This window comes from Mustela lutreola, chromosome 2 (assembly GCF_030435805.1).
Source record: "Mustela lutreola isolate mMusLut2 chromosome 2, mMusLut2.pri, whole genome shotgun sequence".
Classification (NCBI taxonomy): Eukaryota; Metazoa; Chordata; class Mammalia; order Carnivora; family Mustelidae; genus Mustela; species Mustela lutreola.
The window spans coordinates 103,643,101-103,670,107 of NC_081291.1; the positions used below are offsets into that span (position 1 = coordinate 103,643,101).

The following is a 27,007-nucleotide window of genomic DNA, read 5'->3' on the forward strand; positions in this document are numbered from 1 at the left end:
AGATTCGTAAATAGCAGCAATACATAGATTAAGATACTACCTGATAGTATAGAAATGTCTAATGCTTGAAGATGATGCATTCCAACAGTAAGTTTCTTTGTCAGAAAATTTCACTATCAAAAAATAGGAGCAATGTAGTCGACTCCCTTGATGCATCTAGAACATCAGTTACAAGAGGAATGGAGACTTTAGCATAATATATAAAAAGACTATCTGAAGTATAAAATGCACTAGAAAACCTAAGATCTGGAAGGTCTGGGGCAGAGGAAAAAGAAGAAACCAGCAGTGCTCAAGCCTGAAAGGACTGGGCATCTCCAGGGCAATGGATCTGCAATGAGTCAGGCTGGGGCAGGTTTGGCCCTTGCTCCTCCTCCCTTGAGTGAGACTGCCGCCCCCCCGCCCCTGCTCCCCTGCCACCCATTGAAAATATGAAAACAACCGTGCAGGCTTTTGGGGCATTTCCCTAATGTAACTATTGCTTCTCATGCCAGAGTTGACAACTGGGAATGGTGGATGTCAGAGTTAGCCCTTGGGGTGAGAGAGCAGAAGAAAAGGTCCTGAGAAGCTTCAAGTGTAGGGGTGTCTGTGGGGCAGGGTCACCCCAGGGAGGAGAGCCCAGAGGAGAAAAAGATTAACATTAAAGACAAATGAAACCAAATTCCTGACTTTGTTGAACTTGGTACCTAGTCAATGATTAACTGACAAAGGGGGCTATGTTCTGTAGGAAGTGGTGGTAATTCTGGCTTACATGGTTTAAGATACTTGATTGTTTCTTGCTTTAACACAACTGACTTAATTATCAAAGAACAGGACCACCAGACTATATTTTGAACAAATGAGTCCCAATGGAGTTTCTCAAGGGCTACAAAAGCACTAAGACAATGGGAGAAAGAAGCAACATGAGATGGCAGAAGTGAACTTATAAAAAATCTAAATATCTTTCAGTATTTTGAAATAAAAATCTTTATACATAGCTCAAGAAAATGTTGGGAAGAGACAGAAATACACTGCGGGGAAAATAGGCAATCTGATTTTGCCCAAATCCCCTATGCTAAATATAGGCAACGGCAGAATGAACCACCTAGCTATGAGGAAAGTACCACTATCTTCAAGTGTCCATTAGGAACAGCTGTGGAATTGGCAATACAGTATGCCACCTTTGTCTGGGACTTGTCTCAAGTTTGACAGTGTCTGATTAATGATCAAATATTGAGGTTTTCTACCTTTAGGAGAAGTGCTAATTTTAAAAGTGAAGGTGATGCAAATCCACCTCCAGAAATATTTAAAATAGAAAGTATGGGAATAGATGGAATTGTGTGGAGAATCTGAGACATTTGACATTCCAGGGGGCAAAAGAGGCTGAATGTATCCTGAGGGCCTTTGCTAAGATGAAGTAACACCATGGTAAGGGTGTGCCAGAAGACAGAGTGGCATGGCTTCAGGTCCAAGTACAGAACCTGAGGGGGGACATGGTGCCCCCGACACAGCATTGAGCTCCTCATCTGATGGATGGGGAGAGAGGGTGTCCTTCCTGCCTCAGGGAAAAACACTGTGTTCACAGATGGCCATTAGGGACAAGAAGCATGTGCCACCACAGGAAACACTAAAGGAAAAGCCAAACCTCGAGAGGTGACAGGGTACGTGCATGCTGTGAGGCCAGCAGAAAAGAAAAGCCTGTGATGCAACCAGAATTGGATGAGGAGTGTGGGAGTGAGGGTGTCACTTCACTTAGTATTTTAGTTTCCGCAAGAGTGAAAAAGAAGAGAAAAGGAGAGGACGAAAAAGCAAACTGTTCATCCCTGAAAGAAGGAACATTCCTTCTGAGGTGAAACTGCTTTACAACAGCTTTCAGAAGCTACTTGGCAAAAGCTGCACCCTAGAGACCTTGATTTCTGAATAAGGCTGCCGTGTCTCTATAAGCCTTCTCACTTCATCTTCACAAAAACTCCACGACATAAGCAGGACAGATATTCGCATTATAGATGAGAAAAACAAGGCCTAGAACACTGAGCTATTTTGCCCTAAGCTACAGGGTAAGCGTCAAAGTTGATTCTCATTAACTCCTCACACGAGTTATGTGCACTAAACCTCCAGGTTCTAGAATACTGAGTTCTAATTACCTAGAACATAAAACTGACCAAGGAAGGTGACATTTTTTGACAAATCCCAGGAAGAGAAGTGTCTGTACAGTATCTCCTCAGGTGGGAATGACGTCCTAAACAATCTGCCTGCTGGTTATGGCCAGGCACAGTGAAGCACATGCCCGAGGACAGAGCCCTTCCCAGGACCCACACCAAAGTGAAGCAGCTGCATTCCTTATCCTTTATCTTAAAAACAAACAAATAAAAGTTACTGCTGCTTCTTTAATGCTGTGGTTTCTGATCATCCTCTGCCTTCAAGGTGCGCCTCCCAGGCTTTCTCTGACAGGAGCATGAGTCTCAGCTCAGCAGACGCTGTACTTTGGAAAAAGGTCCAGAAACTCCACAGCGCCTTTATTCTAGTGGTATGAGGGAACCCTAAAGCTTTCATTCTTCAAGAATGAAACTATGGTTCTTGGACTCGAAAAGAATGGTGAGAGCTGGTTAGGCTTCAAGTAAATTAAGTAGAAATATGAAGGATTATCAAGAAAAGAGAAGGTCAATTAAAATTACATCACAAAAAAATAAAAAATAATAAAATTACATCACAACATACAGTGTCTTAGATCATACAATTATCTGAGGAGCTTATTCACAATGATCTTCTCTGGCTCCACTCCCAGAGAGTCTGTATCAAGTGTGGGGTGGGACTTGGAATGGGCATTTTTAAATAAGCTTTCTGGGTAATTCTATTCCAAATAATCCATAAGCCCCAACAGAAAAAAAGTCTTGGAACTTTCAAGGAGAAAGGCTAGTTAATTGGAGGGACTCATCACAGAGCTACTGGGCACAGAAACAACAGAGGAGCAAGTGGGCAATGTGCCTCCGACGAGTGCCCAGAGCCCACAGCTCATACGTACACTTCATATACAGAGAGATGATCAGTCTGAGAATCCTAGCTCAGCATGCGTGCGGCATGCTAGAACTGCTTCAGACGCATGTGTTCCTGCATCTGAGACAGGGGTTTTCCACTCCATTTGGGGGAAAGAAAGCATGGTCAGCACCCAAAAATAAGGTTGTGTTCATACCACGACTTAAACGGTGAGAAGGAAGCTCTGATATAGAGGGAAAACTTTGGAATCAGAAGTCCATTCCCAATTCTGCTTATTTGGATGTGTGACAATCACATTGCTTCTCTAGTTTCTGAACTCTAACTGAAGGCTACAACCTACCTCAAGGGACAGTTATCAAGAGTGAATGATCATAATATATCTTAATAAAGCCTTCTGTAAACTGCAATGCATCAAACAGAGATCAGTAGAATGATTAAAAAACTGGAGGTTACTTTCTTAAACACTGATTGCAAGCTTTCTGTAAGCATCTCACTGAGAAGTTGACAAGAATGGCAGATTAAGTATCACAAAGCCCAGTAGCATGCCAAAAAGAGATGGGAAACAGATGACTGGTAAAAGGAGGAGAACTCACAGAACATTCTGGAAGAATGCAGGAAAACATCCCTTTCTCCATTGGTGGCAGAGGGTGAGGAAGAAAGGAGACAAGGCTCAGCACTCAGCACTCAAGCAGGGTATAGCTTTATTTTATGCAAGCTATTACTAGTAGACTGTAGATGGTATTCAGTGCACTTGGGCTAAAGTCACAACTTCTTTCTCAACTACTGCCCAGGGATTTCTCCTCAGAACATCGTGATCTTCAATTGAGAACTCCAACAAGGATTTGGATGACTTCTTCTAAGAGGGCTGGGTCAGAAAAAGGGACAGTGGCTCATTTATGTATCTAGGAAACTGGGGACCAGCATAGCTACTTTTGAACAAAAGAATATATGCTCTATGAACACATGTGTTTTTGAAGGGGGGTTTATAGTGAGGGATAGAAGGTAGCATTTTCCACTGCAGTTCACTTTGAAAAATGCCAGTCTTGTTTCAGCTCAATGAGGATAGAATGGACAGACTCAAATACAGTGTGAGGGGAAAAAAAGCCCCTAGTAGTCTGATGTGGCTGCAGCAGTGGCCAGCCTGGCTAAGAGATGGAGAAGGAGCCAGTTCAAGCCTGGGACACAGGTAGGAAAAGTGGAAAGGAAAGAGGTCAGCTAGAATTGCTGATTCCTATGTCCTACCTCCCACCCCGAGCTTGTCATTTTTGTCAGAAGCTTTACTATGCTCATATGAGCTCTTTAGAAGGAAAAAAATGAGGTTATTTGCTATACTTAGTTAAGAAAAGCTTTTCATTGAAGAGACCACAATTATCTCTTTAATATCCTGCCAATCAAGATATCACACTAACTGTTGGGTGAGTCCTTTTATATCATAATAGAAAACCATCTGGTCACCTTCTGGTTCTATGATGTACACAGCAACACTTATGTGACCAACATTCCATGGGTAGAGAATTAAAATGACCAGTGAGATGCATGTCCTATATGTCCTATAAAGCCTGTTAAAAGGAAATATATCTCACATATAAAAAGGTAAAATCTAGTCTTAAAAGATATATAAGCCCCACCTTAGGACACCACGTACAATTACAGAAAAACAAGGGGAATGAGCATGGAAAATATGAGAAGTCCAAAGAAAGGGGGTAGAAAGAGTCCATAACCAAATATAATGCTATAAATGTGAAGAATTCTTACCAAGTTAGAGGAGAATAGGATGTAAAAACAAACTGAGAATGAAAGTAGAATAAGACTTTGAAAATTACTGGGGCGCCTGGGTGGCTCAGTGGGTTAAAGCCTCTGCCTTCGGCTCAGGTCATGATCCCAGGGTCCTGGGATCGAGCCCCACATCGGGCTCTCTGCTCAGTGGGGAGCCTGCTTCCCTTCCTCTCTCTCTCTCTGCCTCTCTGCCTACTTGTGATCTCTGTCAAATAAAAAAAAAAAAAAAAAAGAATTTGAACATTACTATGAGAAAGTGAAATATATTTTATAAAGCAGTTATTTCTGACATCAATTTCTTTATGTGTTAGTTGTGTGGTTCCCACTGTTAAAGTAAACAGAGTTGAATATAAGGGAAATAAGGATAGTTCAATGATGTTTCAGGAAACAGAAGAATGGAAGTTTAGCAGGGAAGCCATAAGTACTGTTATATAGAACAAAGTGAATTATAGCTAATATGAGACTCTAAGGCAGGAAAAATAGGATTTGACCAAGAGCAGGGACTGAGGACCAGGTGACAGAAACCAGACTGGCCTCTGAAATGCCACAGCAACCGGCTCTTCACATTAGCTATCGATGACCTGGGGTGAGCTGGGAGGGCATCTACACTGCGAACAAAATAATGAAAGAAAAGGGGAACAAGGAAAAGAGAACGATGATCCCTGAACAGCAGAAACACTAAATCCTAATTACGTGAGAAAGGAGCAAGTCAACTAATTAGTAGGGTGTATGTGAAAGGAAGAGGACCCAAGAGATGGCAGAAAGACAACACAATTAACTGCACCGCATTTTTAAGAAAATGGTATGTCAATGATAGTGGAAACTAGGTATGTTTGGTTGCAGAGAAACAATTTGGAATATGCAAATATAACAAGTGCACAACTTACTGCAGAGCTCAAATAGGACACTATATATGAACCATCTGAAATGGTCAAATCTGCATCTATCAGGTAGTATGGTTACTGAGGACAATAGCTAGGTCCCCGTACCTGTCTGTAATTCACACAGTTAATAGCTTTTAAGCCAAACAGTCTTAATGATCGCTCAGGAAATCCTGGCAAATGTTGCTAATTATGGCAAATGTTGGTAATATGGCAAACAAAACTGCTTGAAACGAATTATAAGCATTTTAGAGTTACCTGTTACCCCCTCTGCCAGAAGCAGAAAAGGAAAAGAGTGATCATTAAGGCAGAAGAGTGGAGAAAAAAAATCAGAAGCCATAAATAATCTATCAGTGGAGCATTAGCACCTGAACAATTAATATCTAATTATTTAGGCAAAGCCATCACATAGCCTGTAGCTGACAATACTGTCTTCATGTACCTAACATTTAATTCCTGAAACTACATTATTACCTGTTTAAGACTATGAATGAGCTCCTACCAGAAAAATAGTTTAGATCACTTGAGACTATCAGGAAGTTAATAAGTTGGTACTTAAAAAGGAAATAATGTAAATACATAAGTAAGGGAGGAAGAAATACTGGTTAAAAATGATGATTTGTAGAACTTTGAAATGGAGAGCTTACACAGTATAAGTAAAGTAACTTTTCCTTACTCCGTAAACAAGAGTGAGAAAAGGGCAATTCGCCCCATTAGGATACATGCCTAGAAGACACAAATAGACATTTCTTCAAAGAAGATATACAAATGGCCAACAGACACATGAGAAAATGCTCCATATCACTCAGCATCAGGGAAACACAAATCAAAACCACTATGAGATACCACCTCACAACAGTAAGAATGGCTAAAATTAACAAGTCAGAAATGACAGATGTTGGCAAGGATGTGGAGAAAGGGGAACCCTCTTACACTGCTGCTGGGAATGCAAACGGGTGCAGTCACCCTGGAAAAACAGTGTGGAGATTCCTCATAAAGTTGAAAATAGGGCTACCCTACGACCCAGCAATTGCACTACTGGGTATTTATCTAAAGGATACAAAAATAGTGATTCAAAGGAGCACATACACCTCCGTGTTTATAGCAGCAATGTCCACAATAGCCAAACTATGGAAAGAGACCAGATATCTATCAACAGATGAATGGAAAAAGAAGATATGACATATATATATATACACACATATATATGTATATATATGAATATTACTCAGCCACCAAAAAAAAAGAAACCTTGCCATGGGCAACAATATGGATGGAACTAGAGAGTATTATGCTAAGCAAAATATGTCAGAGAAGACAAATACCACATGATTTCACTCATATGTGGAATTAAAGAAACAAAACAGATGAACATAGGGGAAGGGAAGAAAAAATAAAATAAGACAAAAACCAGAGAGGGAGGAATCCATAAGAGACTACAGGGCTATAGACTGGAGGACTATAGGACTATATAGACCTATAGGAAACATACTGAGGATTGCTGGAGGGGCAGTGGGTGGGGATATGGGATAATTCGGTGATGGGCATTAAGGAGGGCATTTGACTTAATGAGCAGTCCCCTTATATGCAGCTGATGAATCACTAAATTCTACCTTTGAAACTTATAATATGCCATACATTAACTAAATTGAATTTAAATAAAAAAATTTCAAAAAGGATTTATGTGTCTTTTTAAAAAACTTTATTCTTTAAAGCAATGAGATCACTTTTTAAAAAGTATATGATTACATGAACAAAGGAAAAAGGGACAAACCAAAAAACAGAGTCTTAACTGTAGCAAACGGATGAACAGATGGTTATCAGAGAAGGGATGGGTGAAAGAGGTGAAGGGGGATTAAGAACAACTTATCAGGATGAGCACTGAGTAATGTACAGCATGGTTGAATCACTAGATTATTGTATACTTGAAAATAATATAATACTGTATGTTAACTATACTACACTGGAATTAAAATAAAATTTTTGAAAAGTACATTACTGTTTTGACATTCTTGCATATAAAGTTTAGATACCTTGGAGAAGTAAGAAGTTTAAAAAAAGCCTTTGGATCAGCAAATTTATATGAATGTAACAAAAATAATAGCTTAATCAGCTTTGGTTAAAAACTTATTAGCCACATGTGTTCTTCTGTTTGTATATCATATGCCAATAAAAAGTTAAAAGAAAAAACCTCACTGAAATTCAAATGAAACTGTCAAAATAAATTCTGAAAAACAAAATGTTTTGACAGAGGTTTTGGGAGAATAGAAGACAAAGAAAACACTAGAATAATGCTAATGGATAAGCACATTTCATGAGCCCCACAGATTCCAATACTGCTGATGTCTGGGACAGAAAAACTGAAAAATGAATCCTCCTGGTGGCTACAGGTACTCTACCTCAAGGTGACATTAACAAGAAATAAATGACTTTTAAAAAGCAAAAAACATACAGGAAAACAATCTCCTTCTCCCATACTGGGAAATGAAGCTTGGTTGTCGATTCACACTGACAGTACTGCTGGCTTTTTCCCAGTATCCCTGGGCCTGCTGGGGGTCCGTACTATCCCACACCCCTCAGCAGAGCACTTCCCTTCCAGAACCACTAGAGTCAGCACGTTTGAGAATTCCATTAATCCTGGTGGGTGGGGTGGAAACAAGTTTGTTTCTCTTGGTCCTATAAAGAGGACTGCTCTGGACTGAATTAATACCCCCTACTCCCCCAACAGTTCCACTATAAGGATGTCCAGTTCAGTATGCTGAAACAAACAAGATACCCCAAAAATATAACTGAAGTGCAGACCACATCCATATTGTCCAAATTTCTCTATGGGAACTAAGCCTGCAGGACGTTATCATTTAACCACTCTTCTCTTTAACAACACTGCATATTTGGGGTATGTTTCCCCACCAGTAATCCAATTCTCATAGCAAATATGCATTTCATTTGGGCTACAGTGATGACCTAGAGTTCCAATCTGTAGCCCTAACACACACAAGAAACAGAAATGTTGACTAGCATTCTTGGTATTACTTTATTTTAGTCAATGTAAACACTCACCTCTTTGACACTATGTGTTACTGCCCATATCAGAAAAACTCTTGACATCACCTGGAAGGAAGTCAGGACAACAGAAGATGGAACGATTCCTGAAAGAAATTTTAGGGTGGGTAAATAAATGTATATTGTACTAAGTTTCAACATGTAATACATTTTCTGAAACATTTAATTTTAATGTTAAGACATAAAACCATCTTGAGCAACTGAAACTTTATATAAAATGTCTTTCAGTACAGTCAATATTAAAAACTTTTTTCCTCCAGGGATGCCTGGATGGCTCAGTCAGTTAAGTGTCTAGCTTTGGCTTAGTCATGATCCCAGGGTTCTGGCATCGAGTTCTGCATCAGGCTCCTTGCTCAGTGGGGAGCCTGCTTCTCTCTCTGCCTGCTGCTCCTCCTGCTTGTGTGTGTTCTCTCTCTGATAAATAAATAAATAAAATCTAAAAAAATAAAAGACAACCCCAAACCCCAACTTTCCCCCTCCAAAACACTAATATTGCCTCCCTCCACCCCAGAACAATATTGTTAATGGCAACAGCATAACATGGATCTAGGTACCTTTCTTAAGCCTTTCAAAATCACTGGCCAAGTGCAATATATTTTACATTTATCATATAGAGAAAACAAAACCATTGCTTAACCTCTAAAATTAGACACTGAAAGGTCATTTTATAATATGGGTTTCAAAAATGAATAGGCACCTATAGAAGGGAAATCAACTGTATTTGTATCCAATGAACATTAGCAACTCTTACATATCATATGTATTATCTGTACTATATATATCAAGGTATTATCTAATGGTTAAATTATCTTTTAAAATTCACTTGAATATTTTGCCAATAAGCATATGATAATCAAAGCTTATTGTCTTTATTAAACCATTCTCACCTTGTGCATTACAATAAGCGCTGGCAGAAGTTTTAACACTGGAATCCTTACTTTTTGGAAATCATTAAATTCTGCTAAGTTTAAATTTCTTTGGCTTCTCCTTTCAATTCCCACAATCACAATCACAAGAAACCAGCCACCACCATTACAAAAAACTCTTGCCTCCTTTAGGTCATCTTAAACCCAGCAATAAGCCATTATCTGTAAGCGTCATTTTCTTGTTGTAACTTTATACTTGTAGGGAACTGCTCCTAAAGTAAAATCAGGAAGCAGAATTATGGGTACCAAACCAGCAGGCTCCTTTACCCTCACTCCTCTGTGGTTTCTCTCCAGCCTTCCTGCTGGCAGCAATTACACTTACCAACTTCCTGGGCATTTCAAGTTGCATGTGGGCCATTCCATACCTGCCAGGAGCCCTCATCATGGTGCAGATCTTCCTATCACTCTAATACTAACCTCATCTTCAGTACGTCCACCGGACTATCCCAGACCAATTTTCATTCTTCCACGCCTTCTAAACCACACTCAGACTTCTGAACATTTATGAAACAGAGAAACAAATTTCCAAAACACTGTGTACAAATCAGAGATGTACATGGAGACATCCATGGGTATGGCTATGAAAGGAATCACCTTATATTCATTAAGAAAAAGAGATGCAAGATCCTGTTAGAATGTGTTTCTTCAAGAAGGCTTGGGCTTCAAAGAAGAACAGCTAAGCTCTCAAAAGCAAGTAACATGCACATGTCACGCAATGCTTGGCATATAAAGATACTCAATAAATCTTTGTAGAATGATTTTAAGAAAAATAAATGCATGGACATGTAGCCCAATGGAATAGAGTTCACTCTAGAAATAAATCCTTACATTTATAGATACTTGATTTTCAAAAAGGATGTCAAGACAATTCAATGGAAAAATAACTGTCTTTTCAATAAATGGTGCTGGGACAACTGGATAGTTGCATACAAAAGAATAGAGTTAGGGGATGCCTTGGTGGCTCAGTTGGTTAAGCAGCCGCCTTCGGCTTAGGTCATGATCCCAGTGTCCTGGGATCAAGTCCCACATCGGGCTCCTTGCTGGGCAGGAAGCCTGCTTCTCCCTCTGCCTCTGCCTGCCACTCTGTCTGCCTGTGCTCACTCTCTCTGACAAAAAAAAAAAAAAAAAAAAGTAAAAAAAAAAGAATATAGAGTTAGAAACTTCCTTATGTCAAGTACAAAAAAAAATTAACTCAAAATGGATCAAAAACCAAAATATAATAGTTAAAACTATAAAACTCTTAGAAGAAAAGATAAATGGGGGCAGGAGTCCAAGATGGTGGAGGAGCAAGAGACTTTAATTTCATCTGGTCCCAGGAATTCAGCAAGATAGCTATCAAATCATTCTGAACACCTGCGAATTCAACCAGAGATCTAAGAAAACAAGAGCTGCAACTCTACAAAAGAAAAGCGACCACTTTCTGCAAGGCAGGAGGTGTGGAAAAGTGAATCCCAGGCGATAGTGGGAAGATTAACTGTAGGGGGAGGGGGAGGGAAGGGAGCCTACCTCAGCTGGCGACCAGCAAGTGATAGAGCAGCAGAGCACAAAATTGGAACTTTTAGAAGTCTGCTCCAGTGAGGGATGCTGCTCAGGTGGCTAAGTGGGGGTGGAACCTAGCTGGGACAGTGTGGTCTCAGGATCCCTCAAGGTCACAGGGAGACTGGGGGTGCCTGAGTGTGGCAGAGCTCCCAGGGATCGGATAGGGAAGGTGGCTGCAGAGTGAGCCCACTTGTGGGCTCTCAGCTCAGGGCTACCATAACCTTGATCTACAGCACAGTCAAGCAACTGCTCTCTGAGCAGGGGCCCAACAAGCAGAACTAGCAAGACCCCACCTTCCTCACCCAGGAGGAAGGAGTCCACAGGGTTTGGAGACTCCAAACAGGGCTGTGTGCCTGAGAGAGAAACACTAGGTCACAGGCCGGGATTTCGGATGAAGGCCAGGGGTACAGGAGTGACTGATTGTTTTATCTGAGGGTTCCCTGAGAGGTCGGGCCCAGAGCGCTGGCTCTGGGGCCAGGGACTGGGAGGCTGTCATTTTCATTCTCATCTTTGAAAAGTGTACCAAAAGCCTTCAGGGAATAAAAGGCACACAGAGCAAACTGGAGCAGATAACTTAGCCTGGCCCCCAGCAAGGATGGTGCAATTTCGCCTGGGGAAAAGACACTTCAGAATCAATGCAATAGGCCCCTCCCCCAGAAGATCAGCAAGAACATCCAGCCAAGACCAAGTTTCTAGATCAAGGAGAATTGCAAAACTCCAGCCCTAGGGGAATACAGCATATAGAATGCATGTTTTTTCCCCATGATTCTTAGTCTTTCAACTTTAACTTCTTTCCTTTCCTTTTTCAACCAATTTCTTACTTTATCAACTCTTTTTTTACATCTTCATTTTCATTTTTACAGTTATATTCTATCCCTTCGTTGTATTTGATCATCCACATATATATACATATACATATATATATATACACACACACTTTTTTTCTTTCTTTACAATTTTTGGGATGCAGTTTCTTCTAACAGACCAAAATACACCCAAAATCTTGTATATGACTGTTCTATTCACCTGTCTGGTCACATTCCCTTTTTATTGTTTTTTCTTCCATTATTTTTGTTTTTTACATTCTATCCTTTCAATGTACTTAGTTTTATTTTTGTATATATAAGTTTTTCTTTCTTTACAATTTTGAGATGTAGTTTCTTCTAACAAACTCACCAAAAGACACTCAGGAGATAGTGTATTGCTCTGCTCTGTTCACCTGTTTGTTTATATCCCTTCCTTTTTTTTTTTGTTGTTGTTGTTGTTGTTCTTGGAGTTTTTTTCCTCTTTTGCTTTTTCTTGTCTTTTAATTTCCATTTTTACATTACATTCTATTGTTTCACTGTAGTTGATTTTATTTTTGTACACATAGATTTTCTTCTTTACAATTTTGGGATCTAGCTTTCTAAAAAAGAGACCAAGATACACACAGAATCCAGTGTATTGCTCTATTCTGCTCATATGTCTAATTATATTCTTTTTTTTTCCTCCTGGTTTTGGGTCTCTTCTGATTTGTTTAGTGTATATTTTTCTGGGGTTATTGTTGCCATTTTAATATTCTGTTCTCTTGTTCATCTGTTCTTCTCTGCAGAATGACAAGACAGAAAAATTCACCTCAAAAAAAAAAAAAAAAAGAATTAGAGGCAGTACTGACTGCCAGGGACCTAATCAGTATGGACATAAGTAATATGTCATAACTAGAGTTCTGATTATAAAATAATAATTATAAAGATACTAGCTAGACTTGAAAAAAGCATAGAAGGCAGAAAAAAAGCAAAAAGCGAAAAGAATAGAAATCACTAGAGAATCCCTTTCTGGAGAAATAAAAGAACTAAAATCTAACCAAGTCGAAATCAAAAAGGCTATTAATGAGATGCAATAAAAAATAGAGGTTCTGGGCGCCTGGGTGGCTCAGTGGATTAAGCCGCTGCCTTCGGCTCAGGTCATGATCTCAGGGTCCTGGGATCGAGTCCCACATCGGGCTCTCTGCTCGGCGGGGGGCCTGTTTCCCTTCCTCTCTCTCTGTGATCTCTTCCCTTCCTCTCTCCTACTGTGATCTCTCTCTGTCAAATAAATAAATAAAATCTTAAAAAAAAATAATAGAGGTTCTAACTGCGAGGATAAATAAAGTAAAAGTGAGAATTAGTGATACAGAAGGCCAAATGATAGAGAATAAAGAAGCTGAGAAAAAGAGAGATAAACCGCTACTGGATCAAGAAGGGAGAATTCGAGAGATAAGTGATGCCATAAAGTGAAACAGTATTAGAATAACTGGGAACCCACAAGAAGAGGAAAGACAGACAGAGACAGCAAAAGGTATATTGGAGCAAATTACAGTGGAGAACTTCCCAATCTCGGGAAGGGAGCAAGCATCAAAGTCCAGGAGGCAGAGAGAACGCCCCTCAAAATCAATAAAAACGGTCAACACCCTGACAAATACTAGTAAAACTTACAAACCTCAGAGACAAAGAGAAAATCCTGAGAGCAGATCTGGGCAAGAGATCTGTAACCTACAAGGGAGAAACACAGATTGGCAGCAGACCTGTCCACAGAGACCTAGCAGGCCAAAAAGGACTGGTATGATATATTCAGGGAGCTAAATGAGAAAAATATGCAGCCAAGAATACTTTATCCAGCTAGGATGTTATTCAAAATAGAAGGACAGATAAAAAAATCTTCCAGGACGAACAGAAACGTAAAGAATTTGTGACCAGCAAACCAGCCCTACCAGAACTATTAAAAGGGATCCTCTAAGGAAAGATCCCCAAATTAACATATATCAGAAAGGAACAAAGACAAATATAGTAACAGTCACTTTACAGGTAATAGAAAGGGGAAGGGGTGGGGAGGTGGGTGAGCCTGGTGATGGGTATTAAGGAGGGCATGTATTGCATGGGTGTTATATACAAACCATGAACACTACATCAAAAATTAATGATGTACTGTATGGTGACTAACACAACATAATAAAACATTATATAAAAAACCCAAAGACTGTAAAAAGAGATGAGGAAAAACACTGTATCATAAATAAAGGGTCTATTCAACAAGAAAATTACCAATTATATGTATTTATGCCCCTAACATGGGAGAAGCCAATTACATAAGCCAATTAATAACAAAATTAAAGAAGCACATCGATAATAATACAATAGTTGGGAACTCGAACACCCCCTTAACTACAATGGACAGATCATCTAAGCAGAAGACCAACAAAGAAATAAGGGCTTTGAATGACACACTGGACCAGAGGGACTTCACAGATATATTCAGAACATTCCATCCTAAAGCAACAGAACACATATTCTTCTCAAGTGTACATGGAACATTCTTCAGAATAGATAACATCCTGGGTCACAAATCAGGTCTCAACCAGTACCAAAGACTGGAATCATTCCCTGCATATTTTTAGATCACAGTGCTTTGAAACTAGAACTCAATCACAAGAGGAAAGTTGGAAAGGACTCAAAAGAGCATCCCACTACAGAAAGAATGGGTCAACAAGGAAATTAAAGAAGAATTTTAAAAAATTCATAGAAATGAATGATAATGAAAAGACAACATCAAAATCTTTGGGATGCAGCAAAGGTGGTCCTAAGAGGGAAATATATAGTGATACAAGCCTTTCTCAAGAAATAAGGAAGGTCTCAGCTATACAAACTAACCTTACAACTAAAAAAAAAACCTGGAGAAAGAACAGCAAGTAAGGCCTAAATCCAGCAAAAGAAATCAATGAAATAGAAACCAAAAGAACAGTAGAAGAGATCAACAAAAGTAGGAACTGGTTCTCTGAAAGAATTATTAAGACTGATAACCCCCTAGCCAGACTTAACAAAAAAAGAAAGGACCCAAATAAATAAAAATCATGAATGAAAGAGAAGAGATCACAACCAACAATGAAGAAATACAAACAATTGTAAGCACATAGTATGAGCAACAAATGGCAACAAACTAGACAATCTGGAAGAAATGGATGCATTCCTAGGGACTACAAACTATGGAATTTGAAGCAGTAATAAAAAATCTCCCAACAGGGACACCTGGGTGCCTCAGTTGTTAAGCATCTGCCTTCAGCTCAGGTCATGATCCCAGGATCCTGGGATCAAGCCCTGAATCGGGCTCTGCTCAGCGGGGAGCCTGCTTTTCTCCCTCTCCCACTCCGCCTGCTTGTGTTCCCTCTCTTGCTGTGTCTCTCTGTCAAATAAATAAATAAAATCTTAAAACAAAAACAAAAACAACTCCCAATAAACAAGAGTCTAAGGCTGGATGGCTTCCCAGGGGGAATTCCACCAAACATTCATTCATTCATTCACTTATTTATTTTTAAAGATTTATTCATTTATTTGACAAAGAGAGACAGAGAGGGAACACAAGCAGTGAGAGTGAGAGAGGGAGAAGCAGGCTTCCCGCCGAGCAGGGAGCTGGAGGTGCGGCTTGATCCCATTACCATGGGATCTTGACCTAAGACAAAGGCAGACACAGTGATTAACCCACCCAAGCGCCCCTCCACCAAACATTTAAAGAATAATTAATACCTAATCTTCTGAAGATGTTTAAAAAAATAGAAATGGAAGGAAAACTTCCAAACTCTATGAGGCCAGCATTACCTTGATCTCAAAACCAGACAAAGACCCCACCAAAATGGAGAATTACAGACCAATATCCCTGATGAAGACGGATGCAAAAATTCTCACCAAAATACTAGCCAATAGGATCCAACAGTACATTAAAAGGATTATTCACCACAAGGAAGTGGGATTTATTCCTGGGCTGCAAGGGTGGTTCAACATCCACAAATCAATGTGATACAATACATAAATAAATAAAGTACAAGAACCATATAATACTCTCAAGAGATGCAGAAAAAGCATTTGACAAAGTACAGCATCCTTTCTTGATTAAAACTCTTCACAGTGGAGGGACAGAGAGAACATACCTTAATATCATTAAAGCCATTCATGAAAAGCCTATAGCAAATATCATTCTTATTTGGCAAAAACTGAGATTTTGCCCCCTAAGGTCAGGAACATGACAGAGATGTCCATTATCACTACTGCTGTTCAACATAGTCCTGAAAGTCCTAGCCTCAGCAATCAGACAACAAAAAGTTATTAAAGGCATCCAAATCGTCAAAGAAGAAGTCAAACTCTCACTCTCTGCAGATGACAAATGAGGAAACCCAGAAGACTCCACCCAGAAATTGGTAGAACTCATACAGGAATTCAGCAAAGTGGCAGGATATAAAATCACTGCACAGAAATCAGTTGCATTTTTATACACTGACAATGAGACAGAAGAAAGAGAAAATTAAGGAGTCATTCCATTTACAATTGCACCCAAAACTGTAGTATACCTAGGAATAAACCTAACCAAAGAGGCAAAGGATCTATACTCTGAAAACTACAGAAAGCTCATGAAAGAAATTGAGAAAGACAACAAAGAAATGGAAAAATGTTCCATGTTCATGGACTGGAAGAACAAGTAATGTTAAAATGTCTATGCTACCTAGAGCAATCTATAGTTTCAATGCAATCCCTATCAAAATACCATCAACGTTTTTCAGGGAGCTAAAACAAATAATCCTAAAATTTGTATGGAACCAGAAAATACTCCAAATAGCCAAAGGAATGTTGAAAAAGAAAAACAAAACTGGTGACATCACAATGTCAGGTTTCAAACTCTATTTCAAAGCTATAATCATCAAGATAGTATGATATTGGCACAAAAACAGACACATAGATCAACGGAACAGAATGGAGGGTCCAGGAATGGACCCTCAACTCTATGGTCGACTGATCTTCAACAAAGCAGGAAAGAATATCCAATGGAAAAAAGATAGTTCTTCAACAAATGGTGTTTGGGAAAACTGAACAGCCACATGCATTAGAATGGAACTGGACCATTCCCTTACGCCACTCACAAAAATAGACTCAAAATGGATGAAAGACCTTAATGTGGAACAGGAATCCATCACAATCCTAAAAGGGAACACAGGCAGCAACATCTTCAACCTCGGCTGCAGCAACTTCTTTGCTAGAAATGTCTCCAAAAGCAAGGGAAACAAAGGCAAAAATGTACTACTGGGACTTCATCAAGATAAAAAGCTTTTGCACAGGGGCGCCTGGGTGGCTCAGTGGGTTAAAGCCTCTGCCTTCAACTCAGGTCATGATCCCAGGGTCGTGGGATCGAGCCCCGCATCGGGCTCTCTGCTCGGCGGGGAGCCTGCTTCCCCTCTCTCTCTGCCTGCCTCTCTGTCTACTTGTGATTTCTGTCTGTCAAATAAATAAATAAAATCTTAAAAAAAAAAAAAAAAAGCTTTTGCATAGCAAAGGAAACAGTGGACAAAACCAAAATTGACAGAATGGGAGAAGATATTTGCAAAAGTCTTATCAGATAAAGAGCTAGTATCCAAAATTTATAAAGAATTTATGAAACTCAACAACAAAAGAACAAATAACCCAATCAAGAAATGGGCAGAAGACATGAAGAGACATTTCTTCAAAGAAGACATACAAATGGCCAATAGACACATGAAAAAAATGCTCCACATCACGTGGCATCAGGGAAATACAAATTGAAGCCACAATGAGATACCACCTCACACCAGTCAAAATGGCTAAAATTAACAAGTCAGGAAATGACCGATGTTGGTGAGGATACAGAGAAAAGGAACCCTCCTACACTGTTGGTGGGAATGCAAGCTGGTGCAGCCACTCTAGAAAACAGTATGGAGGTTCCTCAAAAAGTTGAAAACAGAGCTACCCTTGACCCAGCAATTGCAGTACTTGGTATTTACCCAGTATACTATACCAGATACAAATGTAGTGATCCAAAGGGGCACTTGCACCCCAATGTTTATAGCAGCAGTGTCCACAATAGCCAAACTATGGAAAGAACCCAGATGTTCATTGACAGATGAATGGATAAAGAAGATGTGGTGTATATATATATTCACAATGGAATATTACTCAACCACCAAAACACCCCAAATCTTGCCATATGCAATGAAGTGGATGGAACTAGAGGTTATTATGTTAAGTAAAATAAGTCAATCAGAGAAAGATAACTATTACATGATCTCACTGATATGTGGAATTTAAGAAATAAAACAGAGGATCATAGGGAAAGAGAAGAAAAAAATAAAAAAGATGAAACCAGAGAAGGAGACAAACCATAAGAGACTTTTAATCATAGAAACAAACTGAAGGTTGCTGGAGGGGTGGGGGAGGGATGGATGGGGTAACTGGGTGGTGGACATTAAGGAGGGCATATGATGTAATGAGCATTGGGTATTGTATAATAGTGATGAATCACAGACCTGTAACTCTGAAACCAATAATAAATTATGTTAATTAAAAACTCTGCTCCTCTTCCCCAGCATTTTAGCAAAGATAAAATTCAAATGATGTCTTTAATAAAAAACGATCGCCTTCTTTTAAAAGATTGTATTAAAGATTAAAAAAAGAGAGGAAGAACACATAAATGTAAATCTTTGTGACCTTGGATTAGGCAACAGTTTATTAGCTATGACACCAAAAGCAAACACATACAAAAATAGACATCAAAATTAAAAACTTCTGGGCTTCAAATGATACTATCAAAAAAGTGAAAAGACAACATACAGGAGAAAATATCTATGAATTGTATGTAATAAAGGCCTTATATAAAAAAAGAATTAAAAAAATTTTTTTAATATTTAATTTTTTTTTCCAGAGAGGGAGGGAGAAAAAGAGAAGGAAGAGAGGTGCAGAGGGTAAGAGAGCAAGAGAATTTTAATCAGCCTTCACGCCCAAGGAGAAGTGTGACACAAGTCTTAATCTCACAATCCTGAGATCATGATATGAGCTGAAATCAAGAGTCACGTGCTTACAAAGAATGAGCCACCCAAGTGGCCCCCAAATAAAGAATTCTTACAACTTAATAATAAAAGACAACCCAATTAAAAAATGGACAGGGAATCGGAATAGACATTTCTCCAAAGAAGATATGCAAATGGATAATAAAGACATGAAAAGATGCTCAAATCATCAGTGAACAGGGAAATGCAAATCAAAACCACAATGAGATATACTTCACTAGGATGGCTACAATCATCAGATACATTATTGCAGAGAATAACAAGCGCTGGCAGGGATGTGAGGATACTGGAGCCCTCAGACATTGCCATTAGGAATATAAAATGGTATAACTACTGTCTGAGAGTACCTCAAAATGTTACATATGGAATTACCATATGGCCCAGCAATTCTCCTCCTAGGTACATATGTATCCAAGAAAAATAAAAACATATGCCCACATAAACACTGGCAGTGAATGTTCATAGTGGCATTTATCTCAGTCCCAAACTGGAAACAATCAAAATGTCCAAAAAACAGATGAATGGGGGCACCTGGGTGGCTCAGTGGGTTAGGCTGCTGCCTTCGGCTCGGGTGATGGTCTTAGGATCCTGGGATAGAGTCCAGCATTGGGCTCTCTGCTCAGCAGGGAGCCTGCTTCCCAACTCCCTCCCCACCCCTCCGCCTGCCTCTCTGTCTACTTGTGATCTGTCAAATAAATAAATAAAATCTTTAAAACAAACAAAAAAACAAAAACCCCACATGAATGGATCAATCGAACATGGTATTTTAGAAAGAAACGCAATGGAACCTTAGAAATAAAGTAAAAAGAAATGAATAATAAAAAAGAAATGAAGTATTGATACATAGTATAACATACTGACATACTAACTGAAGAACCTAGTGATGTTACATGATTTGGTTTATATGAAAAGTCAAGAATAGACAAACTAAAAAGACAGAAAGCAGATTAGTTGGGCTAGAAGGTTAGGAGGGAAACTGGGAGCAACTGCTAATGGGTATTGGGCTTCTTTTTGGGCTGATGAAAATGTTCTAAAATTGATTGGGTGATGGTTGCACAACTCTGTGAATACTGAATTATATACTCAAAATGGGTGAGTTTTATATGTGAATAATATATGAATAAAGCTTTTATAAAAAAATAAATATATGAGTTAAACACAAAGCCTGGTGATATAATATGTAATACTGCTAAAGAAGCTCAATCAGTGAGTCAAATACGAAGTGAATATACTTAGCCAGATTATACTATAGATTACATTACCAGAAAAACTAAAGATAGATAATCAAAGGCTTTCCTAAATGAGTTCTTAAGCATTTGCTGCTTAAGGTAAGACCACCAGTATTTCTAGTTTCTTCTTTTTTTAACTCAAAGACTAGCTCATCACTTAAAAATATTATTTTCCCTTTCATTTCTGCTTTCTTCTTTTGCCATTGAAACAATGGGTTAGACTGTTAATGGAGTGATCAGTGCTCCAGGCTTACTGATACACTTTGGTGGGAATCAAGAAGTCCAGGATCTGGACCTCAGATTTCCAAGTTCAATAAATCAATTTAATCCCACTCATGAGCAAAAATCAGGTTCTTGGGAGACTGGTTCAGGCCAATCAGATCCAGAGGAGTCTAGCTAATAAACCAAAATGTCATTTTATTCACTTAGAACAGAAGCACAGCCTTTCTAATAGTAACTGAAGAGTTGGGATTTTAGAGACCTTCATCTAGGGGCACTTTTTTCCTCATACGGAAATCAGAATGCTTATTAGGAAGTATGACTTCAATGAAGGACCTGGTTGCTCTGAGGGATGAAAACTGCGATTCAGTTCTTTACTCTAGAGCTCCCTTTCCTAGGGAATATGAAGATTTCTATATGTCTTCCTTTTGAAAGTGCTCATCAAAAATTATGTATTTTTTTAAAGTAAGATTTAACAGCCAAGAACATTTATTCCTTAGGTGTATTTCCCACCATTCTTTTCTTCTAAGTATATGTGTGTGTGTATGTGTGTGTGTGTGTGTGTGTGTGTAGTCACTTTTAAAGACTTAAAAAATTTGTTATGTCAGAGACAGAATGTAGAAAAGCAGGGGGAGCTGCAGGCAGAGGGAGAAGCAGGCTCTCTGCTGAGCAAGGAACCTGATGTGGGACTTGATCCCAGGATCTTGGGATCATGACTGGAGCCTGAAGGCAGATGCTTAACCAACTGAGCCACCCAGGCGTTCTCTCTTCTAAGTATATTTTTAAATACAGTTCAACTTCTATTGTTTATACTCTTTGTAGTTTGCTTTTTTCACTTACCTTTTTGAGAAATTTTCTTACAACATATTCTTAAAAATATTTTAGGTTGAGTGTTAATATATTCCTTTGAGTAGAATATATTTGTTTATCTATTCTCCTTCTGTGAAACATTTAAATTGCTTAAATTTCTTGATATTACAAATGAAGTAATAAAGTATTAAAAATAATACTTAAAAATTTCTGAGGCTTAGAAAAAAATAATTTTTTTAAAGAATTATTTCCTTGGGATAGTTCCCAGAAGTAGAACTACTAGGTCAAATGCTATGAATGCCTTTAAAGATCTTGAAATACATTGCCAAATTGCTTTCCAAAACATTTGTATCAATATACACTCCCACCAAGAGCATACAAGCCTGGCTGCTTTAACCTACCCTTCCAGAGTAAATTTAAATCTTAGTAAGTTAGGGATTAAAAAGCCAGTAAATTTAAATCTTAATAAGCTAGGAATAAAAAACTGCTCAATGCTTTCTAATTTGATGCAAATGCAGAGTTGTTCCTGGCTTTGCCTACAGGTGCTCCCCTAAATTCCCTATTCAGGAAACTGCCCATTTAGGCACCTGAATTTCCTAATGATGTCATTCATACCAAAGCTCACTTGGTTTCTATGGCATATGAACCTACTTCAACTGATCACCCAGCAAACAGAAGTTTTGGCTCTATCCTGACAGCCCAATCTTAAAATGCCTGCTCTACTGGACCGGTCAAAAGGTCAGTAGGAAGAAGTACCGTTTATATAAGGAAGACCATCTGAAGGCCAGTATCTCCAAGTTTATTCTTGGAGGTAAGTCAGGCCAACAACAGAAGGCCAAATAGATAGCATCATCTTTGCTCTGAATAGAACTATCACTGAGTTGGGTGTATTGTAATTGTCAGTTGAATTTCATGAGGAACTATTAAAAAATCATTATTTGCTATAGGAAATGCATGCAGTATAATATCCACTTTATCACGCAATGCCCTTATATTAGCCCTAGGTGGGAAGTCTGCTTCAGAAATCAATGCTAAGAAATATTTACACCTCTCCAGTCTGATAAGATTTCTGTAACTTCCCCTTTCCTTTTTTTCTTTTATTATTTTACTTTAGTTTTAATGTAGTTAACATACAGTGTTCTATTCTCAGTTGCCCTTTTCAATATGGTAGTCAGAAAGTTCCAAGTCAAAACTGAAGCATACTACATTATTATAATTCTTGTAGAAGTTTTCACAAACCCTTGTGGAATGAGGAGTACAGCCAGACTGGATCCTTTCTTTTCTAGACTTCTTGCAGTCAGTCTCAATGTGACTACATTTATTACACCATTATCCCTTATTTGAACACAATGACACAACATGTTAAAACTATTTACACCTCAAATTTTTGGTTGTTGATTACTTAAGTTGGTTGTTTTCAGAAGAGAGATTCTGCAATCTTATCGGTAAGCCATCACTAGAACAAAATTCATTAAAAAAGGACTTAATAGGCATCTATTACTTATTAATTGAATTCAACAAATGTTTCTGGAGTACCTACTCTGTGCCAAGTACTATTTTCCATGCTGGGGATATAATGGTAAATGAGATTCGTCCCTGCCCTCATGAACTTAAAACTCTCAGGCTTTAATTGATTTGGTTTGGGATAGCTCTTATTTTTAGGCCTTTTTCCTGAAGGCGATGTGAGGCAACTAAACATCTGTAAACAGAATGGCATGATCACTTCTTGGTTTCAGACAAATTTCTCTATCAGCAGGGCACATCTTTGGCAAGACGAGGTTATAACTTGAGAAATAATTACAGGAATTTATGTTGAAATAGCAATGAACTTTTGAAGCAAAACATGGCAGATAAAAGAAACAGGCATTTATATGTGTGGGGTATGTACACGCACGCATGCACGCTCAGCAAAAGCTGTATAAAGGGGATCTGGCAAAGAATTTGATTCTCCGGAACCAGGGTGCTCTGAGGACTCCCTGTGCCTGGCAGAAGTTGGCAGCACTGGAAATTCTCCCTGTTCGGAACAGCCCTCAGATGGAACAGGTTAGTGGGCTTAGGAGATTAGCTACTAATGACCAAAACTGGTTTGCAAGTCAGGTATGGTCAGGCAGGTTGGGAGCAGAGCAGGACAGTGTTCAGCTGGAGCCCACAAACAGAAAAGGAGTCAGTCATCAATCATCAAGGAATACATGCGTAATGGAGGCCAGACCAAAGCAAGGCAGGCGACACAAAGCTGGTGTCAGTAACTAAACTAAAGGATGGCAATTGAAGCCAGAATCTCCCTACCCAAATACCAAATCCACAGATCTAAAAGTAGCAATATTCACTAACAAAAACAACACTCACCAGCAGCAACCAAAAAGGAATTGGGTAACAACTGTACACCATATATTTTTAAAAGTTCTAGCCAAAAAAGGAAAGATTATTGTGCACCTCCTACTCTAGCCCCATCTCCCAAAAGTGATAGTGGTGAATCAACATAATTTTGAGACTTTTCACCAACAGGCTGAGATTTAGAGAGAAACACAAATTTCTGAGTGGAGTGTGACAGACATGGAGGCTGGAATGTGATGGCAAAGTGGAAGATGTGACTGGCCAGGGGCCCCTCATGGAAGCCAAGCCCTTCCAGTCCCACACTGAGCTACAGGACTGGCACAGAGTTCCCTATGGGAATGGGATACACGTTTTATGAGGTGGCAGAATCCCAACATGGAGCAATTAAATCTGAGAAAGTAAGGAAGAGCTCATGTGTTTTTAAATAAGTAATTCATTTGCACTGCTCAAAATTTAAAAAGTATAAAAAGATATACAGAGAAAAGTCTCCCTCCCAATCCCATCACACTACCATTCAGGGGCCTTTTCCACAGGAAACTAATTATTAATTCCTTGTCAATCACTCCAGAGATATATTCTAGGTATATAACAGCAAATATGTAAGTGAATGCATAAAGATATATTTATACCCAGCCTTTTTTCCAACTTTTTATGTAATGGTAGCATTTTATACACATTGTTCTATACTCTGCTTTCCTTCCCTTAAAAAATACCCTGAAGACCTTTCTTCAGCAATACATATATATATACTGTTTTAATTCAAGACTTTGTCTTAATATCTATGCACTCTCCTAAGCCCTATCCCTCTATGTCCTTAGCATGCAGAAAAATATGTAAAACAGGAAAACTCCAATCCTAAATTGTAGCTCAGTGGGGAAAATAACTGAATAAACATTGTGGAAATGCAACTAGGGAGAATTCAGTAACATCCCTATCAGAGCAAATAAAATAGCTGCACAGGGCTACTCACACTTTAGAAATATAGAGAGGCGGGGCGCCTGGGTGGCTCAGTGGGTTAAATCCTCTGCCTTCGGCTCAGGTCATGACCCCAGGGTCCTGGGATCGAGCCCTGCATCGGGCTCTCTGCTCCTTGGAGAGCCTACTTCCTCCTGTCTCTCTGCCTGCCTCTCTGCCTACTTGTCATCTCTATCAAATAAATAAATAAAATCTTAAAAAAAAAAAGATTAAAAAAAAATAAAGAAAGAAATATAGAGAGGCATGGCAACAATACAAATCTAATATAAGAAAAGAAAATAATAAAGTATGCATTATGTCTAGGGTAAAGTAAAAAATTAAAACAACTGGAAAGAAGATAATAATTATGGAAAATAAAGGCAAGCCAACAAAAGAATAATTTTATCCCCAAAGTAGAGAACCCAATATATGGAACAGATTATTCAGGGGTATAATCCAAGAAATATAAGAACTAAATTTGTACTTAAAGAACACACTGTGTTCCATAAAACAAACAAACAAATAAGCAAACAGAAAACCTGATAGTGAATGAGTAAAGCCAAAAAATTTCTTGGGGGATCCAGACCAAAAAAAAAAAAAAAAAAAAAAAAAAAGCAAGTTACCTACAAAGCAGTAAGAAAATCAGCAGCCTGGCTTCAGACTTTCCCACAGCAACATCCAATGTCAGAAGACAATGAAACAATACTACAAAGGTCTGAGCGAAAGAAAGTACGTTCAAGAATATTATACCCAGCCAAGATCTCACCCTAGCACAAGGGCAAAAGATAAACATCACTAAATATGAAAGAACTTGCCACATAATGCCCATGCAACCAATGTTCTCAAGAAACACATGCTATCAAAAAATCAGCCAAACAAGAGATGAATCAAAATAAGGAATTCAGGAATGGAGAAGTCATGGTCAAAGGGTCCAGAGTAGGCAATGAGTCCATTCAAATATAAAGCTAAGAGTAAACAATTATGCTAACTATGGCCACAGAACATATTAGAAATGGTCACAAACCATAATAATATATTAGTAATATAATTTTAAAATGGGAGCCATGGAAAAAGAGATGGAAGGAGAAGTGAGAATACTAATTTTCTTAACAGAATTAGGAGATACTACCTAAAACTAAAATATAGCCAAATGTAATTCTGAACTAAAATTTTGTAACTTTTTGTTAAACTTCAAGGGACTTTTAATAGTATAACTCATGGTAAAAAGATTTTATATATTTTAATAAGAACAGCAATTTTAACAAAAAATAGCAGGTATAGTATGAACTTATCTTGATTCTTCTATCCATTTACTTTTTTCTTTTCTTAATATATATGTGAAGGAAACCTTCTCCAGAATGGTATTTATCTAATACTAATGAAGATTAGTTCTAAAAAGGTAGAATTTGGAGTCATTTGTAAACTTTGTTCTTTGTACCTTTCCACATTGCTTGAACTCCTGAAAACACATGAATTAGATTTCAAAATTAATTAAAATCATTCTCTTAATGAGAAATGAAACATTTGGCACCAACAAAAAGATAATTCTGACACTGAGCTAATCCAATTTTAAACAGGAATTTTCTTCAATATTCTCTTTTACATTCAAGCTAATCTCAGGGAAGTAAAATATTTCTGGCCAAAATGAAGGAAAGGGTGGGAATGTGGAACTTAGAGAAGATGATTGGCTTTTTAAATTTTTTTTCTTCTTTAAAGATTTTATTTATTTACTTAGAGAGAGAGAGAGCCAGCGAGAGGCAGCAGAAGCAGGAAAGAGGGACAGAGGGAGAGAAAGAAGCAGATTCTCGCTGAGAAGGGAGCCTGACATGGGGCTCGATCCCAGGACCCGGGGACTATGACCTGAGCCAAAGGCAGATGCTTAACCAACTGAGCCACCGTGGCACACTCCCTCCTGCCTTTTTTTTTAATTCTTAAAAAGAAAGACAAACAGAAGGACAATTCTCTTCTCTATTTTCCCAGAACATAAAAAACTGGCCTTGCCTCTCTTGGGGTTGCAGCACCTGACCCCCCTAAAAGCAATGCTCAATATATTTTACTTAACCACACTTGCTTTATTTAGCTCTGACAAAAGAAATCAGTGTCTTACACTGAAATCAATAGCCAAATTACAATACTCATATGATAAGCTCTGGATTTATTAGAGGTTAGCATTTCTAAAAGATGTACTGAACTGTGAGAGGGGATTATATTTCTTTGTGCTAAAAGGATGTTGGTACTAGGTGTATTCATGCTTATTTTTGACTAACTTGAAATGGATAAAAAGGGAGAGACACGTGAAAACGAAGTACAGTGATATGTCATGTGTCTAGCATTAGAAAGAAAAGTGCAGCTAGAATTAAATCTTTTCCCTTCATGTGATCAAACTTTAAACACTGAGATGCTTCTCAAGCTGGGGCACACAAACCCCAAAGATGGGCAGAAGGGTCC

The 27,007-nt window shown here is 38.6% G+C and overlaps 1 protein-coding gene across 1 annotated transcript in view; it reads right to left on the reverse strand.

The window, feature by feature from the left end:
* The window catches only part of HACD2 (3-hydroxyacyl-CoA dehydratase 2), a 117,915-nt gene that overhangs the window by 27,666 nt on the left and 63,242 nt on the right, over positions 1-27,007 (reverse strand). Inside the window, exon 4 of the mRNA XM_059162878.1 lies at positions 8,688-8,776. Within this exon, the coding sequence (XP_059018861.1) occupies positions 8,688-8,776 (89 nt within the window). The remainder of the gene's footprint in view (positions 1-8,687; positions 8,777-27,007) is intronic.